The sequence below is a fragment of the Trichechus manatus genome, unplaced genomic scaffold (assembly GCF_000243295.1).
Source record: "Trichechus manatus latirostris isolate Lorelei unplaced genomic scaffold, TriManLat1.0 scaffold00161, whole genome shotgun sequence".
NCBI classification, from domain to species: Eukaryota; Metazoa; Chordata; class Mammalia; order Sirenia; family Trichechidae; genus Trichechus; species Trichechus manatus.
In genome coordinates this window covers 30,420-46,474 of record NW_004444097.1, presented here as the reverse complement: position 1 = coordinate 46,474, position 16,055 = coordinate 30,420, and the positions used below count along the sequence as shown (strand labels likewise).

Genomic DNA, 16,055 nt, shown 5'->3' with positions numbered 1-16,055 from the left:
AATAAATCTTTTGAATTTAAGTGTCAACATTGCTCTTGACCTTTCTCCCTACGAAACCTGCTACATGGTTCTTCCATTGCCATGATCACCCCCGTACGGCCACTGCAGGTCAATCAGGTATGTGTTTCAAAGTTGAAAGGCACAATCATCCCTCAAAAAACACTTCTACAGTTTGCTCTCCAAGTTGGCCAATCATCACTAGGCTGTTCATTTTTGTTTTGTTTTGTTTAAATGGTATCATATTCCACTTCAGAAGCTTAAGCAAATAAAAATGTGCTTCCCAATTGGCACATATCATTTGTGGAGATGAACCATTGGAGATTTTCATCTGGGAAAACTTGAGGTGATAGGAAGCAGCAAATGTTGGAGGAAGTAGTCTTGTTTTATTCAGTCCTTTCAGAAATTCCAAGTCTCTAGCAAGGGCTAGTTATTTTTTGTTACTGTGTAGGTGAGAAGAATTTCACTCTTCTCTTAAATTTCCATCATATTCACATGGAAATTAATAGAAAAGTATTTATCATTTTTATTTAAAAGTTAATGAACCTAGGTACATACGCAGGAGAACTGAAACATTATCTGCCAAAAAACTTGTATATTTTGACTCTTTAGAACTGCATTATTGGTAAGAGCCAAAAAGTGGCAACAACTCAAATGTCTATTGTGGGATATATGCCATTTAAACATGGCTGCACTATTGACAACTGCAGCCCCCACAGGCCTCTATGCTGTATAGGACATGTTGGAGACTTGTCAACGATAAGAATGAGATTAGGCACGACTTGTTTTCCCAAACCTATTGCCCTGTTACTGATTGGCTTGTTTACCTGAATTCCTTCTCCCTTGCCCGAAACTTATTGTTACTCACCCAAAGCCCGTTGTTCTGTTATTTGCTTCACTGCTTGCTGTATTGACTATAAATAAACTCCTGAGACTAAAGCCAGGGTTGACTCCTCAGACTGACCCTCCTGGCCCCACTTCTCTGTAAGAGTTGTGCAGTTGGTTACTGTCTTCGCCGTCCTGACAACCGTCCCCGCTGCGACAGTCTATCAACCGATGAATTAAAAAATGTGGCATATCCATACAACGGAATATTATTCAACCATAAAAAAAGAATGAAGTGCTGATACCCGCTACAACATAGATGAGGCTTGAAAACATTAAGCGAAGTAAAAGCAGACACAAAGGCCACATACTGTATTACACGAAACATCAGAAAAAGCAAATCCATAAAGACAGAAAGTTTATTAGTGTTTTCCAGGAGCTGGGAGAAGAGAGAAATGGGAGTGACTGCTAATGGGCATGGGGTTTCTTTATGGGAGGCTGAAAATGTTCTAGAGTTAGATAATGGAGGTAGTCACACAATTTTGTGACTATACTAAAAACTTGTATACTTTAAAAGGATGAAAACTATGATATCTGAATTATGTCTCAATTAAAAAAAAAAAATAATGAAAAGCAACTTTCTACTTGGTCCCATCTAGAACGACAGTCAAGGCTGATCCCAGGAGCATGCTGGGTATGACTGCAACTTCCGCAGCTTCCAAGTTACCATTGGCCAGAGTGAAGAGTGGCCCCAGGGTACTGGCAAAACTCCCCATCCTCTGCTCCCTCAGCCCTCAGAGGAGCATCACCATTATGGCCCTTGGCATTTTAGGGCCAGTCTCAGCATACCCCTCATTCCTGTTCACCACCTGAGTCCCGGCACTCCCTCCAAGACCAATCCTCATGCAAATCTCACACCCCCACCTCCACTTCATTTTCTTCTATAGTACTTACAATCTTTTATTTATATCCTTCCACATTTTGGTTTTGTTCATTGCTTTATCTTGCCTGCGTAAGAGCAGTGCCTTGGACACAGTCGGTGCTCAATACATTTCTGGTGAATGAATGAACTTAGAAGAAAAGTACACAAAAGTTTACAGTGGGTATTATTTAAAAGCTGTAAGTTTTCTGCTTCAAAATGTGTTTTTTCCCCATAAAAAGATTTTCTCTTCCATTTAAACATGCATCTAACAAAAAGAAACCTTACACAAATGGCGCTTTATTAAGGTGACAATCTAATTTACAAATCTTTACACTTTTCAAGGAAAACATTCAGCTACCATAAACATAAAAATTTCAACATGCAACATTCAAATTTACAACAAGAAAATAAACACAAATTTAATTTTGGACTATGTGGTTATTGCTGTACTGTCTTTAATTCCTTATTTAAAGTCCAAAATGCAGGTAAACCCTAAAAATGCAGCAGAAGCATTTCCGCACACTGTATCCATAATCTAGTTTGTGCGAAAGTGTTTCCGCTAGATTCATAGAGTACTCTTTGGAAGAAGGAGGTGACGTCTGGTCATCTGGATGCCTTTCGGGCACTCTGCAACTCTTCAATGGGCCTCCATTGTTGGTTGATTGTTATCAGCTTCAAACAAACAAACACAAATGTTTTGTTGAGGATCTGCCCTTTCTCCTCAGGTCCCCCTTTTGGGTTTTGTCCATGCTCCCCTTCAAAAAAAGCATCGCCAAAGCGTTTGTAATCAATGAACCCCTTCTTCCCATCTCTAAAACATGCACTAAACGGTTAACGGGCTGGGGCTGGCTTCTATCACTCCATCTCTCTGAAAAGCCCTTGGGTTCCTGTATGTTATGGGATCAGAGAAAGTCCATACACATTTGCCCCACTCTCATTTAACAGGTTCTAGATTTTTTATGGAGTAAATGGTTAATGCATAGCTGCTAACCCAAAGGTTAGAAATTTGAGTCCACCCAGAGGTACCCTGGAAGAACAATCTTGGTGACCTACTTCCAAAAAATCAGCTATTGACAACCCTACAGAGCACAGTTCTACTCTGACACACGTGAGGTCGCCCGGAGTCGAACTGACACGATAGCAACCAGTTTACATTTTTTTTTTATTCTCTTGGATTTACATAAGCCCTAAATTCAAACGGTGTGTCTGTGTCTCGTGGGTCAATGTGTAACCGCCCCAAAAGCTCCCAGCACAGGGCTTGGCACCTAGTAGGCTCTTAATAAAATTTCCTCCTTGTAATGACTCAGTGGGAGCCCTGGTGTTGCAGTGGTTAAGAGCTCAGCTGCTAACCAAAAAAGTTGGCAGTTGGAATCCACCAGCCTCTCCTTAGAAATCCTATGGGGCAGTTCCATGCTATCCTATAGGGTCACTATGAGTCGCAATCGACTAGTCGGCAATGGGTTTGGTTTTTTGTTGTTGTTGTTAATGACTCAATGAGGGTACAAATGATCTAAATTATACAAAAAACGAAAAGAGACTGTGCTATGGATTAGGCAGCTCTTGACTTCCAAAGAACTCACATTGAGGTAGGTCTCATTTATCCTCCAGAGTTTACTGTTACTCCAGGATGTCGGTAGTTTTAAAAATCTGAATGTCCTTTCACCGGGTCAAACGATGCTATTTGAGAGTTTTGTGAAAACAAAGGCAAAAAGATTTCCTGACAAACCAGTGTTCACTCCAACAAACTCCATCTGTTTCTTACTTCCAAAATATTTAAGATGTAAAGTGGGTATTATCTAATTTTGCTTAAAGAGACTGCTACTCTTGTTTTCAAGAGCTCCTATTATTTATAGCAATAACCAAAAAACCCATTGCCGTTGAGTCAATTCCGATTCATAGTGACCCTAAGGACAGAACAGAACTACCCCATAGGGTTTCCAAAGAGCAGCTGGTGGATTCGAACTGTCGACCTTTTGGTTAACAGCTGAACTCTTAACCATGGCACCACCAGGGCTCCTTTATCACAACAGACCTTGTATTAACTTTAGATACTAATAGTTAAAATTAGATAACGTATTATAATAATGAAAGGTAATATCTGAATGCTTACTATGGGACAGGCACTGTGCTAAAGGGCCCTGTGTATCTAACCTTCTTTAGCTTCTTTAACATATTACCATCATGCCCATTTTATAGATTCCCAGAGACTCAGAGAAGCCAAGTTGTCTAACCTATTGCCTTCGAGGTGATTCTGACTCACAGCAACCCTATGGGACAGAGTAGAACTCTGCCCCAGAGGGTTTCCAAGGCTGTAATCTTAATGGAAGCAGACTGCCACATCTTTGTCAAGCAGAGTGGCTAGTGGGTTCAAACCTCTGAGCGTTTGGCTAGCAGCAAGGTGCTTTAACCACTGCGCTACCAGGGCTCCTTAAATTGTCTAAAATCACCTGTTAATAAAGGAGCAAGGATTTGAACTAGATGTCTCAAACTCCGTAACACTCCTTAAACACCACACTAAATGGTACCCTAAAAGGGCAAGGTATTAAATGCATTTTGCCAACAAGGGTGCTAAGGTTTGGACTAAACATAAATCGCTTGCTTTTAATTTAGCAATACCTTTTGAGGTACACTAGGATCCACAGCTTCCCAAGGTTCTGGATTTCTTTTTCGATCAACACTAAAAATAAAACAAAGCGAATTAAATGTTAAAGTAAGTGAATTTTAAACCAACCCTGATACTAGGTCTATAAACATGACCCAGTCTGCATACTTAGGCATTCATTTGTTAATTATCAAGAATCATCAGTAGTAACTGAAATCCATGGCAGAATCCTTAAGGGAGCTTCACAGTTTGGCTCAAAAATTAAGGATCAATTCCTCTAACCAGGGTGGGAGGTCCGTATTCCCTTTATTGGTTAGACAAGCTGAATAACAACGGGTTAAGAGCAAACAAAAATGTTCCTGCAGAGGTGCTGGGCTCATGCAGCTCTATAGGTGATGAACTCAGCACTGAGATATTTTGCAGTGGCTCAGAGTTACTGCCCTCTCCAGCCCTGCAATCAGCCAAGGTCAGTTTCAAGTTTATCTTTTTTATATTCCAGGGCACATAGTGCTTTACCTCCTTATAGGCAAAGGCGAGATTGGGTTCGATGCAGACAACTGAATCTCAACTCTACCACATTAGGAAATATCTTTCTAATATGTTAAAATTTTTAATTTTAATTAAAATGATTATTTACGTTTGATGATCTATACCCCCAAAAGGCCGTTTTAAGAACTTGACATTTCAAAACTTAAATTTAAAAAAAAAAATCAAATTTAAAAATCAAATCATATTTTACTTCACTGGCAGAGGAGACAGAGCAGGGCCAATGGATGAAAGGCTATTCAGACACAAGAACAGACTAATTTATTAATAATCATCACTTAAAAGTCTGTCTTCTGCTATCAGGACGCTTTCTAGCCCTGACTCCAAGTTCATGATTTGACATTCTTATCCTGGGGGAAAAACGAAGAAATATCACATATTTCATAAGCTGAAGGTCAGCTAAACACCTAAAAACGTTTTTATAAATAATGCCTACTTACATCACATCAGTTTTTCGAAGGGAATATAGAGCAAAAGATGAGGCTCCGCCCGCTGCGACACTCGTAATCAGCACCAAAGGAATGAGCTAACAGAGGGTAAATATTGAAATGTTTCAATCTGAAACATTTTAAATACGGCAAAACAACAATATATCATTTTATACTTTTTTCAAAATCTGCGCCATCATTTCATCTTTAAAAAGTTAACATTTTAGTCATGCTTTTAAAGATGATTGCTTTAAAAACTTACCTCCTTCTTTTTCATCAGGAGTTGAAAAAAGCTCATGATGACTGCCGTGTAGAATGTCAAACCTAGAATAAAAAAATCCATAATATTGATCAAAACACTGGCCGCTAGGACCCAATTTGATGGGCACCAAAACGTCCGACAAGCTCCAAAAGCCAACCAAAGGCCGGCACATCACTGCCTTCTCGGAAGGGTGGCCTCACCTGGAGGCGGGGAGGCTCGCGGACGATGTCGGCGTCCAGACCTGAGCGGAGACGCGCCTTCCACCTTATATACCGGCAACAACCGCCGCTGGGGCCGGGCCGCGCGTCCTGCTCACGCAGGCGGGGCGGGCGGGGAGCTTGCGGGCCCGACGCGCTATCCTCGCCCGACGCCCGGCCTTCGGGCGCCCCCTACAGGACACCGTGCCCGCAGGCGGGGAGCAGCTCGCCTCTGTCCGTATCCGCTGCCCCGCGCGTGCGGACTCCGCGTTGGTCCTCCTGGTCGTTCCCGACGTTCCCCCCGCCCGCAAGGGGCCTGGAGGGCTCAGGTGTAGGAGGTAGAAATTGAGGGCAAGGGGGAGTGAGTCCCAAGGGAGGTTCTAGGTGTAAGTAGGTAAATTGCTATGAATGTAATCATGTGAAAGACTCCAAAAATGTGATGCAACGCACGTGTGAAAATAGTTAAAATTAAATTGTAAAGGCCAATTCAGAATAACTCCCATTGTATCCTAATTTTTTCCATTAAGAAAATTGGGGGGTGGGTAGAGAGGGGAGGAGAAGAGAAGAAACAGCATGAATCAGCTGCGAAAATTTCAAGAGAAGGTCTATCTCTGCAGAGGACCTCTTCGGCTGGCTTCTTCCTAGGCCCCTTCTCCTAATTCACCCCTATATAGCAGCCTCATTTTGAACAGAGCCTGCCAGCGGCTGCTAATCCACAGAAATAATAACAATCCCACCAAACCAGGAGCTGTGTGTCAGACACTGTGCCAGATTCCTCGTGGCAATTTTGCAAAGTGGGTGTGTTATTTAGGCTCAGAGAGGCTTGAGTCGCAAGCAGCTGGTAAGTGGCAGGGATGTGATCAGAACCTAGGTCTGTCTAGCGCCAAATGCCACACTTTCTGCACCCTACCCTTAGCTACTGCAAGGTGCTTACAATTTTGTGCCTATAAATAACTCTAACCCAAAGGCAGGTGATTAATTCCTACTAAGGAGGTCTGAAGAAGCTTGACAAAGGTGGGGAGTATTTATTTGAACACACAATAGACAAACCAACTGGAAAAAGACATTTTGGGGGCAATTAATATAAACCAGATATGAGATACAGTAAAGGAGTATTGGTAATTTCGTTAGGTGTAATAACGGTATTATGGTTATGTAAGAAAATGTCATTATTTAGAGACTATATGGAAATACTTGAGAGAAATATGATGTCTGGAATTTAAATACATCAGCTAAAAAATAAATGAAACAAATTTAGAACTATTAACAATTATTCAATCTAGGTGATAGGTATGTGGAGGTTTGCTATACTATTCAATTTTTATGAATGTTTGAAAATTATCAAAAAAAATTTTTTTTAATTCACAAATTATTCATAGACACATCCAAACTCCCTGAGGGACAAAATTACTGGGCCAAGGGCTGGGGACTATGGTCTCAGGAGACATCTAGCTCCATTGGCATAACATAGTTTATAAAGAAAATGTTCTACATTCTACTTTGGTGAGTGGCATCTGGGGTCTTAAAAGCTTGTGAGCAGCCATCTAAGGTACTCCACTGGTCTCACCCCATCTGGAGCAAGGGAGAATGAAGAAAACCAAAGGCACAAGGGAAAGATTAGTCCAAAGGACTAATGGACCACAACTACCATAACCTCCACCTGTCTGAGTCCAGCACAACTAAATGGTGCCCAGGTACCACCACTGACTGCTCTGACAGGGATCACAATAGAGGGTCCCAGACAGAGCTGCAGAAAAATGTAGAACAAAATTCTGACTCAGGAAAAAAGATCAGACTTACTGATCTGACAGAGACTGGAGAAACCCTGACACCTGGTCCCCAGATGCCCTTTTAACTCAGTACTGAGGTCACTCCTGAGGTTCACCCTTCAGCCAAAGATTAGACAGGCCCATAAAACAAAATGTGACCGAAAGGGCACACCAGCCTAGGGGCAAGGACCGGAAGGCAGGAGGAGACAGGAAAGGTGGTAATGGGGAACCCAAGGTCGAGAAGGGGAGAGTGTTGACATGTTGTGGGATTGGTAAGTCAAAAAACGATATGCGTATTAATCGTTTAATGAGAAACTAATTTGTTCTGTAAACCTTCATCTAAAGCACAATAATAAAAAAAAAAACTAAAAAGAAATTCACTAATTTATGTAGTTGCAGATATGATGTGCCCATATAACCTTTAAGATCTGCTCATTTCTATTTACAGCAATGAAAATTAAACCCAGAAAGCCCCATTTCCCTCTCTGTTGGTTAATGCCCAAGTTTACTGAGCTTTTGAGAAATGCAAGGTCAATATGTTGTTTGGTCTTTCCCTAGATTCAAGGAACTACAACACTGTGCTTTGGGTGCAAAATTATATTTTACAGTCAAACATACATACATTAAGGCAAATGCAGCAACTGAATTTTAATTTTAAATTATCTACTCAATAAAAAAATACTATTGCAAAAATAAGTATAAGATTAAAGAAACTTCGTATTTTTTGCCCTTTTGTCTGAGGTTGCTATGGGCAAAAAACCCAAAAACCCTTGCCATCGAGTTGATAGCAATCCTATAGGACAGAGTAGGGTCTGTCCCATAGGGTTTCCAAGGAGCAGCTGGCAGCTGTAGCTCGTAACCACTGTGCCACCAGGGCTCTGTAGGCAAAACTACCCAGAGAAAAACTTATCTGAGTATGTCATCCGGTTTCTTAGCAACAAGAACACTTCCCACCCCCAAATACAAGGGAATTCAAAGCCTTACCACCGGCAACCTGAGAGTAGGGATGAAATCAGGGTCCTCCTTGCACCAAGCCCTGCACTGGCTGGGGCACCCAGAAGGTGCTGCCTGGATGACCAGGATGAGCAGCAGGCACAGCTCCCAGCCCTCCAAGCCCTTGCAGTTCCTCAAGGAATCCACCCTGGCAACCCACCAGCGTCACTTCCTGGGGCTGCTCTGAGGTCCATCATCCCTTGGGGGAGCTTCCATTCCTCACTTCTATGGCCTTCTCTAGCTATTGCCACCCAGGCCTGCAAGGGCATTGAACCAGGCCTGCTTGGTCCCCACCCTACCAATTTAAACTTTGATTTTAATTTTTTCTTCTTTCATTAAATATTTTTTGTTGAAATTATTTCTGACCATCCCTGATGTGTTAATGCTGACACCCCATCATCCTTCAGTGGCTGCCTTGTTACCAAGTTTATAATATTTGCCTTTCCTAAGTTGGGGGGCGGGTGGGGTTGTACTATATTGTTTAAGGCCGACTGTTAATGTGACCCAGAAAGGAGTTTGAGCTCAGTGTATAGGGAAAGCTGTTCACACTTTCTAATATATCAGAAAGATGCTTAAAAGTTGAAGTGTTAATTTTCTTACAGATGAAGAATACAGCTTGGAAGTTACGCAGAGCCATCCTCAGAGCACATTAAAACCCAGTCACAGAAATCCTTGTCCTGGCTTCATCATTTATTATTTCAGTGAGAGGAAACACATGATCTTTGTCCTCAGGGGGCTTTCAAAGTTCTGTCGAGAAGTTATAAATACAATTTAAACAGATATTTTCAAATAAAAACTCAACCTTGAACGAAAGTGTGAGTACTGAATTTCCAGCCTAATCACTAGAAACTTTTTCTAGAGCGGTACACGGGCCCACAGCTATGGATGTCTGAAGTAAGGGGTTTAGGCCAGTGCTCATCAGGTCTCCTGATGGATGGCAAAGACTTAATGGCTGCCTTGTCCTGAAAGGTCAAGAGAAGGGGAGTGGAAATAGCATTCCAGTAAGTTTTTTTAAGTAGCTTCTCTATTACTTGAATGCAAGGAGTTAGTTTCTTACAATAATTTTAATTGACTTATATTTTATATCTATAAATCAAACAGGGCTTTCCTCTAATTTTTTAAAAATAATAAACCTCTATTGCTTGATTTATTAACAGTTTCTATTGAGTTTCTGTGGGGCCCTGGTGGTGCAGTGGTTAAGTGTTTGGCTGCTAACCAAAAGGTCAGCTGTTCAAATCTACCAGCCGCTCCTTGGAAACTCTATGGGGCATTTCTACTCCGTCTTATAGGGTTGCTATGAGTCGGAATCAACTTGACAGCCAACAGATTTGGTTTTTGGTATTGAGTCTCTGAAGACTTGGTGGCGCAGTGGTTAAGAGCTATGGCGGCTAACATAAAGGTCAGCAGTTTGAATCCACCAGCCGCTCCTTGGAGACTCTTTGAGGCATTTCTACTCTGTCCTATAGGGTCACTATGAGTGGAATCAACTCGATGGCAATGGCTTTTTGTTTTTATTGAGTCTCTGCTGTGATGATTTCATTAACCACACCTCTCCCCTTTCTCCTTCCATTTTTTCTTGTCTATATTTAAAATTTTAGTTTTTCTATTGGTTACTCTTATCACTTTGAATTTTCTTTTTTTTTTTTTTTTTTGTGCTTTAGGTGGAAGATTACAGAGCAAATTAGTTTCTCATTCAAAAATTTATACACAAATTGTTTTGTGACATTGGTTGCAATCCCTGCAATATGTCAGCACTGTCCTCCTTTCCACCCCGGGTTCCCCGTTTCCATTCATCCAGTTTTCCTGTCCCTTTCCTGCCTCCTTGCCTTTTCTTTTGGGTAGGTGTTGCCCATCTGGTCTCGTATACTCGATTGATCTAAGCAGCACATTCCTCACGGGTGTGAGTGTTTTATAGGCTTGTCTACCCCTTGGCTGAAAGGTGGACTTGGGCGTGGCTTCAGTTCTGAGTTAGCAGGGGCCATAGTCTCCGGGGTTCCTCCAGTCTGTCAGACCAGTAAGTCTGGTCTTTTTTGTGAATTTGAATTTTGTTCTACTTTTTTCTCCCACTCTGTCCAGGACCCGCTATTGTGATCCCTGTCAGAGTGGTCAGTGGTGGTAGCCAACACCATCTGGTTCTTCTGGGCTCTGGCTGGTGGAGGTTGTGGTAGTTGTGGTCCATTAGCCCTTTGGACTAATATTTTCCTTGTGTCTTTGGTTTTCTTCATTCTCCTTTGCTTCTGATGGGATGGGACCAACAGATGTCTTTCCCTTAAATATTCCAAAATAGTGAGTTATTGCCAAATCAATAGTCCTGGCTCCATTCAGAAATAGGAAACTTTCCAACAACTGTTTAAAATGTATGACTTATTTCATGCACTATGTTCTCATAGTACCCAACACTTTTTTTGAAGCACTTCTCACCCTTGCGATTGTTGCTGTTAGGTGCCCTCGAGTCAGTTCTGACTCATAGCAACCCTATGTAGAACAGAACGAAACGCTGTCTGGTCCTGTGCCATCCTCACAATCGTTGCTATGTTTGAAACCATTGTTGCAGCCACTGTGTCAATCCACTGTATTGAGGGTCTTCCTCTTTTTTGCTGACCCTCTACTTTACTAAGCATGATGTCCTTCTCCAGGGACTGGTCCCTCCTGATAACATGTCCAAAGTATGTGAAACGAAGTCCTGTCATCCTCGCTTCTAAGAAGCATTTTGGCTGTACTGCTTCCAAGACAGATTGTTCGTTCTTTTGGCAGTCCATGGTATATTCAATACTTTGCCAATACCATAATTCAAAGGCGTCAATTCTTCTTCCGTCTTCATTATTCATTGTCCAGCTTTCGCATTCATGAGGCAATTGAAAATACCATCACTTGGGTCAGACGCACCTTAGTCCTCAGTGACATCTTTGCTTTTCAACACTTTAAAGAGGTCATTTGCGGCAGATTTGCCCAATGCAATGCATCTTTTGATTTCTTGACTGCTGCTTCCATGGGCATTGATTGTGGATCCAAGTAAAATGAAATCCTGGACTTCAATCTTTTATCCATTTATCATGATGTGGCTTATTTGTCCAGTCGTGAGGATTTTTGTTTTATGTTGAGATGTAATCCATACTGAAGACTGTAGTCTTAGATCTTCATCAGTAAATGCTTCAAGTCCTCTTTACTTTAAGCAAGCAAGGTTGTGTCATCTGCATATCACAGGTTGTTAAGTCTTCCTCCAATCCCGATGCTGCATTCTTCTTCCTATAGTCTGGCTTCTTGGATTATTTGCTCAGCATACAGATTGATTAGTTCATGTGTAATTTCCCTAATGTCTGCTCCCAGCTGGCCTGTCAGTGCCTTGTCTGTCTTGTTCACTGTACACCCAGTACCTAGCACAGTACCTCATGAGAAGATTGGCACATTAAGATGTGTACCAGATATGGTGAGGTGAGAAAAACAGGAGTTGTGCAGTACCATTCCTTTTTGGTTTTAAAAAATGATATGTACATGAAGGACCAGGTTAAATATTAAAATGTTTTCTTCTTCATGTTTCACATTTTCTAGCATTCTAAATTATTTTGTAATAAAGGAAAAAAAGTACACATAATCTTTCTCATTATAATTTAAAAAGGAAAAATAGTAGTTATGAAATGGAAAAACCAGACAATATCATAAAGTGATCAAAACTGACATCACCAACAATGTAGAGACATCACATGCCTCTAGATGTGATGCTCCGAGGACACACCACCACATATGTAGTGTCCCACTGGTGATACATACCTGAGTCCATCATGATGAGACCTCAAACACAAACCAAGGAACCAATTCTTCTATAAAATATTCTGCCTATATACAATTATATATGGGCTATAAAATTACTCTATAAAATAATTGGTCTATACTCTTCAAAAATGTTAAAGGCTGACGAACTGTTACAGATTTAAAGGAGCCTTGGAAGAAAGGCTTGGCGATCTACTTCTGAAAAATCAGCCATTGAAAGCCCTATGGAGCACAGTTCTGCTCTGACACATACGGGGTCACCATGAGTTGGAATTGACTCTACGGCAACTGAAAAAAAGAGAGAGACTGACATGACAACTAAATGCAGTGTGTGATCCTAGACTGGATCCTGTACATGGGGAAAAATTACTATATAGGACATTAGTGGAACAATTGATGAAACTGGAATATGGATAATATACTAAAATATTATATCAATGTTAAATTTCTTGATTTAGTAACTGTACTGTGGTCATATACATATCTTCATTTGTAAGAAATATACACTGAAGTATTAAAGAGTAAAGGAGCATGATGTACACAACCTATTCTCGAATGGTTCAGAAAACTATTGTGTGTATAGAGATAGATACAGACATATATAAAGCAAATGTGGCAAAATGTTAGAAACTGGTCAATTTAAGAGTATACAAGAGTTCTTTATACTATTCTTCCACCATTTCTGTAAGTTTGAAATTATTTCAAAATAAAGTTAAAAAAGCAAATCAACTAAAAAAACAAAAACAACCACAACAAAATCAAAACACACACATATATACTTTCTTCTTAAATCATGGCATTTTGATACGCCCTTCAGAGATAAGAGAAACCCTTGCTTATCAGACACAAATTTTTTATTTACATGAAATAACACAAACACTCTAAAAATGTGAAGATGTGAAACCACAGGGCAAGTTCACACTTCAATTAATCCTTCAACAAGGGTGTAAACTCATTTTTAAATATGCTCTTGAGTTAGAACAATTCTTGTTTCTGAAATAAGTTTTCACATAAAGTCAAGTCCTTGTGACTTAAGGATGGTTTTACAGTCTTAAGTGATTTTAAAAAGTGCTCCTGTTTCACTGTGGTTGCTTCTAGTCCGTTTTCTTGAAGAGCCAGCAAGGCAGCCTGTAACAGATAAGCAGTAGAAAATCATTAATTTGCTTCATTATTTTCTTTACAATATACGGTAATATTTTTAAATCTGAATTCAAAATCTCAATTTCATTTAATAGGATTCCAGTATTCATGACACCAAAAACACTAAGCTGAAAGTTAGATAAGATGATTGAAAATTCACTTAGTAGACCATGGTTTCTTATATACTAAACTCTAGACTTGCGTGGGAAAAGAAAGGATGTTGCAGAACAATATATACGTTACAAGTGCATATGTATTTTAAAAAATGAGACAATATCTTCCCAACCTCAAGATAGGAAAGATTTCTTAAACAGGACACAGCACTAATCGTAAAGGAAAAGACCACTTTTGGACTACATTAAAATCAAAAGACATCATTAAGTGAAAATGTAAGACACAGACTGGGAGAAGATATTGTAGTACATATAAAACACTCGTGCAGAATATATAAACGACTCCTGCAAATCAGTAATACTATACACCCATCAGAATGACTAAAATTTAAAAGTATAATACCAAGTGTTGGTAAGATGTAAAGCAATTAGAACTCTTATCCACTGCTGGTGAGAGTATACATTGGTAGTTTGAAAAGCGTTTGGCAGTATCTACACTAACGTGGAACTAACACTCTATGGCCCAGCAATTCTCCTCTTACTTATACACATTTCTGCAGCAGAAAGACGTGCACATGTACACCAATAACACCTACAAGATTATTCATAGAATCATCACTTCGTAACAGCAAAAAAGTGGAAACTCAAACGTCCAAAATAAAATAACGAATAAATGTAGTATATTCATATACTAAAATACAGAGCAGGGCCCTCGTGGCACAGTGGTTAAGCATTTGGCTGCTAACCAAAAGGTCGGCAGTTCGAATCCACCAGCCGCTACTTGGAAACCCTATCTGACAGTTCTACTCTGTCCTCCAGGGTCACTGTAAGTCAGAATTGACTCAACAGCAACAGGTTTGTTTTTTTTGGTTTAAAATATAAAGCAATGAAAGTGAATAAACTACATACAAAACTGCAGGTGAATTTCACAAACATAATCTTAAAGCAGAAACAAATGAATATACACCGTACAGTTCCATTTACATAAAGTTCAAAAGCAGGTAAAACTAACCTCTGGTATTGGAAGTCAGGAGAGTGGTTCCCTTTTGGGAGGACAGAGCACTGAGATTGGGAAAGGGCCCAAGCAAAGCTTCTGGGGTGTTGATAATGCTCTATTTCTTAACTCAAGTGGTGATGATACAAATGTGTCCGTTTTATGTTAATTCAATGAGCTACAGCCTTATGATCTATGCATTTTCCATGTTATATTTAATAAAAGTTTATGGAAAAAGAAAAACTTACCATGGCTCATTCTGCCCTCTAGGTCTAAACACCTCAGTGGCTTACGAGGGACCTCTGTGATCTGGCCATTGCTCACCTCTTCAGCTTTATTTCTGCCATTCTCCACTGTATGACTCAGTGATGGCCTATCATCTCTTCCCTTCAGTCCTCTGCACTTTTTATTCCCCTCCCTTTGCCTGGCTGACTCCCTAATTGTCCTTCAGGTTTCAGTTTACACATCATCTCTCGGAAAGTCCTCCCTAGAGGCTCCCACAGCACTCTCATTGTCCTGACACTGTGCCTCTGTCTACGTACATTCAGTCTGTGTCTCTCTCTACATACAGTCTGCGCCTCTGTCTACATATACTCAGTCTGCGCTATCTACATACACTCTGTCTATGCCTCTGTCTACACACTCTGCGCTTCTGTCTGCATACACTCAATCTGTGCCTCTTCTACATACGCTCAGTCTGCGTCTGTCTACATACTCAATCTGCACCTCTGTCTACATATACTCAGTCTGTGCTCTGTCTACATATACTCAATCTGTGCCTCTGTCTACACATACTCAGTCTGTGCTCTGTCTACATACATTCAGTCTGCACCTCTGTCTACATATACTCAGTCTATGCCTCTCTCTACATATACTCATTCTGTGCCTCTGTCTGCATATTCTCAGTCTGTGCTCTGTCTACATATACTCAGTCTGTGCTCTGTCTACATACATTCAGTCTGTACCTCTGTCTACATATACTCAGTCTATGCCTCTGACTACATACACTCAATCTGTGCCTCTCTCTACATATACTCAGCCTGGGCTCTGTCTACAGACACTCGGTCTGTGCCTCTGTCTACATATTCTCAGTCTGTGCTCTGTATACATATACTCAATCTGTGCCTCTGTCTACACATACTCAGTCTGTGCCTCTGTCTACATATACTCAGTCTGTGCTCTGTCTACATACATTCAGTCTGCACCTCTGTCTACACATACTCAGTCTATGCCTCTCTCTACATATACTCAGTCTGTGCCTCTGTCTGCATATTCTCAGTCTGTGCCTCTGTCTGCATATTCTCAGTCTGTGCTCTGTCTACATATACTCAGTCTGTGCTCTGTCTACATACACTCAGTCTATGCCTCTGTCTACATACACTCAATCTGTGCCTCTCTCTACATATACTCAGTCTGTGCTCTGTCTACATATACTCAGTCTGTGCTTCTCTCTACATATACTCAGTCTGTGCCTCTCTCTACATATACTCAGTCTGTGC

General features: G+C 40.7%; 2 protein-coding genes across 3 annotated transcripts in view; both read right to left on the bottom strand.

Annotated features, from left to right (window-relative positions):
• Nucleotides 1-847: 847 nt before the first annotated feature.
• On the bottom strand, nucleotides 848-5,864 carry CUNH15orf48 (chromosome unknown C15orf48 homolog). 2 transcript variants are annotated; one of them, XM_023740645.1, is made up of 5 exons: nucleotides 5,783-5,864; nucleotides 5,583-5,644; nucleotides 5,333-5,418; nucleotides 4,361-4,421; nucleotides 848-2,416 (listed from the first exon to the last, which is right to left on the bottom strand). In XM_023740645.1, the coding sequence occupies exons 2-5, from the start codon at nucleotides 5,616-5,618 to the stop codon at nucleotides 2,348-2,350; spliced, it is 252 nt and encodes an 83-aa protein (XP_023596413.1). In that variant the 5' UTR covers nucleotides 5,619-5,644; nucleotides 5,783-5,864; the 3' UTR covers nucleotides 848-2,347. The 2 variants fall into 2 exon arrangements, with proteins under 2 accessions (XP_023596413.1, XP_004386338.2); XM_004386281.2 differs by lacking the exon at nucleotides 5,783-5,864 and having other exon boundaries at nucleotides 5,583-5,770.
• Nucleotides 5,865-12,429: 6,565 nt separating this feature from the next.
• AFG2B (AFG2 AAA ATPase homolog B) overlaps nucleotides 12,430-16,055 on the bottom strand; it is a 27,113-nt gene continuing 23,487 nt past the window's right edge. Inside the window, exon 8 of the mRNA XM_004386310.2 lies at nucleotides 12,430-13,437. Within this exon, the coding sequence (XP_004386367.1) occupies nucleotides 13,285-13,437 (153 nt within the window). The 3' untranslated portion in view covers nucleotides 12,430-13,284. The remainder of the gene's footprint in view (nucleotides 13,438-16,055) is intronic.

Excerpts from the sequence above, each read along its gene's own strand:
- CUNH15orf48 (XM_004386281.2), bottom strand. The coding sequence starts at position 5,663 with ATGGATTTTTTTATTCTAGGTTTGACATTCTACACGGCAGTCATCATG. Across the intron at positions 4,422-5,332 it reads CTTCGAAAAACTGATGTGAT|TGTTGATCGAAAAAGAAATC; the intron begins GTAAGTAGGCAT and ends TTTTATTTTTAG. Across the intron at positions 2,417-4,360 it reads ATCCTAGTGTACCTCAAAAG|CTGATAACAATCAACCAACA; the intron begins GTATTGCTAAAT and ends GTTTGTTTGAAG.